The sequence below is a fragment of the Balaenoptera acutorostrata genome, chromosome X (assembly GCF_949987535.1).
Source record: "Balaenoptera acutorostrata chromosome X, mBalAcu1.1, whole genome shotgun sequence".
NCBI classification, from domain to species: domain Eukaryota; kingdom Metazoa; phylum Chordata; class Mammalia; order Artiodactyla; family Balaenopteridae; genus Balaenoptera; species Balaenoptera acutorostrata.
Window position 1 is genome coordinate 44871648 of NC_080085.1, and position 2702 is coordinate 44874349.

At 38.5% G+C, this 2702-nt stretch overlaps 1 protein-coding gene across 1 annotated transcript; it reads left to right on the forward strand.

Moving 5' to 3' along the window:
* The first annotated feature begins 1759 nt into the window (after window positions 1-1759).
* Window positions 1760-2339, forward strand: LOC103006878 (non-histone chromosomal protein HMG-17-like). Its single transcript, XM_007198024.1, has 2 exons — window positions 1760-1888; window positions 2196-2339. Exons 1-2 carry the CDS (start codon window positions 1760-1762, stop codon window positions 2337-2339), a joined length of 273 nt encoding a protein of 90 aa, XP_007198086.1.
* Window positions 2340-2702: the final 363 nt, after the last annotated feature.

The following is a 2702-nucleotide window of genomic DNA, read 5'->3' on the forward strand; positions in this document are numbered from 1 at the left end:
CATTTAATTAAATACTGTAACATAATGAAAAGTACAACTGCATTGACTGGCTTGTGGACAAAATACAACTGTTTCTTGGTAAACATACAACTAAATTGTTGGGACCAGGAAAGTTCAATGTACCAGACAATCTCCTACTAGTCTCCAGTGATGAGTGTGAAAGAGGATCAGAAAGTATTGTTAATGAGGTGATTTGACTAATTGGGGATTGGCTAACAGAGCTTCCATTGTGATGATGTGAGCAAGATCAACAGCAGTGGAAAAAGACAGGAGAGGACAAATTGAAAAGACATCAAGACACAGCTTTGGAAATAAACAGGTTTGAGTTCAAATTCCGACTTCATCACTTAGCTGTGAACCTCAAAGTTTCTGTTTTCTTACATGTAAAACAAGAATAATGCAGTGTAGTGAAAGATTGATTGGGAAAACACAGCTTATGTACTTAGCAATGTGCCTGACACAAGTAAGTAGAATGATATTGTCAGTAGAATTTTATGATGAATTGATAAAAGTGAAGACTCAAAGATGATTCTCTACTGTCTACCTTGCCTGAATAAAAGATAATAAGATAAAAAATATAATACCACTAACTGAAGGATGAGAAATGGGAGAGGAGTTAAACATGTTTTCAGGCTGAGGGGAGGGAACCAGCAGCAAGAGAAAAATTTTTTTAAATTAGAAGTCAAAAGTGGTTTTCTCTGTTTAAAAAAATTGACAAACTTGTAGACAGATTCATCAAGAAAAAAAAGAGCCCAAATCAGTAAGATTAGAAATGAAAGAAAAGAAATTACCACCAACACCACAGAAATACAAAAGATCATAAAAGAATACTGTGAACAATTATATGCCAAGAGATTAGACAACCTAGCAGAAATGGATAAATTTCTAGAAACACACTATCTTCTAAGAATGAATCATGAAGAAAGAGAAAATCTGAAAAGCACAATTACTAGCAAGGAAATTGAATCAGTAATCAAAAAACTTCAAAAAACCTGAAAAGCTTCAAAAAAAAAAAACAGATGGCTTACAGGTGAATTCTACAAAATATTTAAAGAAGAGTTAACATCCATCCTTCTCAGATTATTCCAAAAAATTGAAGAAGAGGAAACACTTCCAAATTCATTTTATTAGGTCAGCATTACTCTGATACCAAATCAGAAAAAGACACTATTAAGAAAGAAAATTATACGCCAATATCCCAGATGAACACAGACGCAAAAAACCTCAACAAAATATTAGCAAAATGAATTCAACAATACATTAAAAGGATCATATACCATGATCAAGTGAGATTTATTTCAGGGATGTAAAAATGGTTTAACATCAGTAGATCAGCGTAATATACCACATTAACAAAACAAAGGATAAAACTCACATGAATATTTAATAGATGCAGAAAAAGCTTTTGACAAAATTCAACATCCATTCATGATAAAAACTCTCCACAAAATGAGTATAGAGGGAACATACCTCAATATAATAAAGACCATATATTATAAACCCATAGTTAGTATCATACCCATTGGTGAAAAGGAAAGCTTTCCCTCTAAGGTCAGGTGCAAGACAAGGATGCCCACTCTTACCACTTTTATTCAACATATTATTAGATGTCTGAGCCACAGCAGTTAGGCAAGAAAAAGAAATAAAATCTAGCCAGGAACAGTGCAAAAAAGAGACAAGAGTGACCCCTGGACCGACCAAAGCCCATGCACCACTGCATCCCTGTGCTCAGTGCCTACATCTCGCTGTCGTCGCCACCATGCCCAAGAGAAATGCTGAAGGGGATGCTAAAGGATATAAAGCCAAGGTGAAGGACAAACCACAGAGACGATCTGCAAGGTTATCTGCTAAACCTGCTCCTCCAAATCCAGAGCCCAAGCTTAAAAAGGCCCCTGCAGGGCTTCCCTGTTGGCGCAGTGGTTGAGAATCTGCCTGCCAATGCAGGGGACATGGGTTCAAGCCCTGGTCTGGGAGGATCCCACATGCCGCGGAGAAACTAGGCCTGTGAGCCACAACTACTGAGCCTGCGCGTCTGGAGCCTGTGCTCCGCAACAAGAGAGGCAGCGATAGTGAGAGGCCCGCGCATCGCAATGAAGAGTGGCCCCCGCTTGCCGCAACTAGAGAAAGCCCTCACACAGAAACGAAGACCCAACACAGCCAAAAATAAATAATAAATAAAAAATTTTTTAAAAAAGGCCCCTGCAAAGAAGGGAGAGAAGGTACCCAAAGGGAAAAAGGGGAAAGTTGATGCTGGCAAGGATGGGAATATCCCTGCAGAAAATAGAAATGTCATAACAGACCAGGCACAGAAAGCTGAAGGTGCTGGAGATGCCAAGTGAAGTGTGTGCATTTTTGATAACTGTGCACTTCTGGTGACAGTAGTTTGAAATACTATTTTTTATCAAGTTTTATAAAAATTCAGAATTTTGTTTTACTTTTTTTAAAGCTATGTTGTTAGCACACAGAACATTTCATTGTTGTTGTTTGGGGGGAAGGGCACATGTCACTAATAGAATATTTCCGAAGCTGGATTGATGTGGGGAAAAAACACCTTTCCTGTCCAGTTTTGAAACACTTCCTCTTGGTTCCCAGGAAGGAGGGATTCCTTGATGTTGACACACATTAGCTGCCTTGGCACAAACGCCTTGTGGTGTGGAACAACTAAAATACGTTTTTAGGTCCTCTTCTCCCTCTCCACCCTC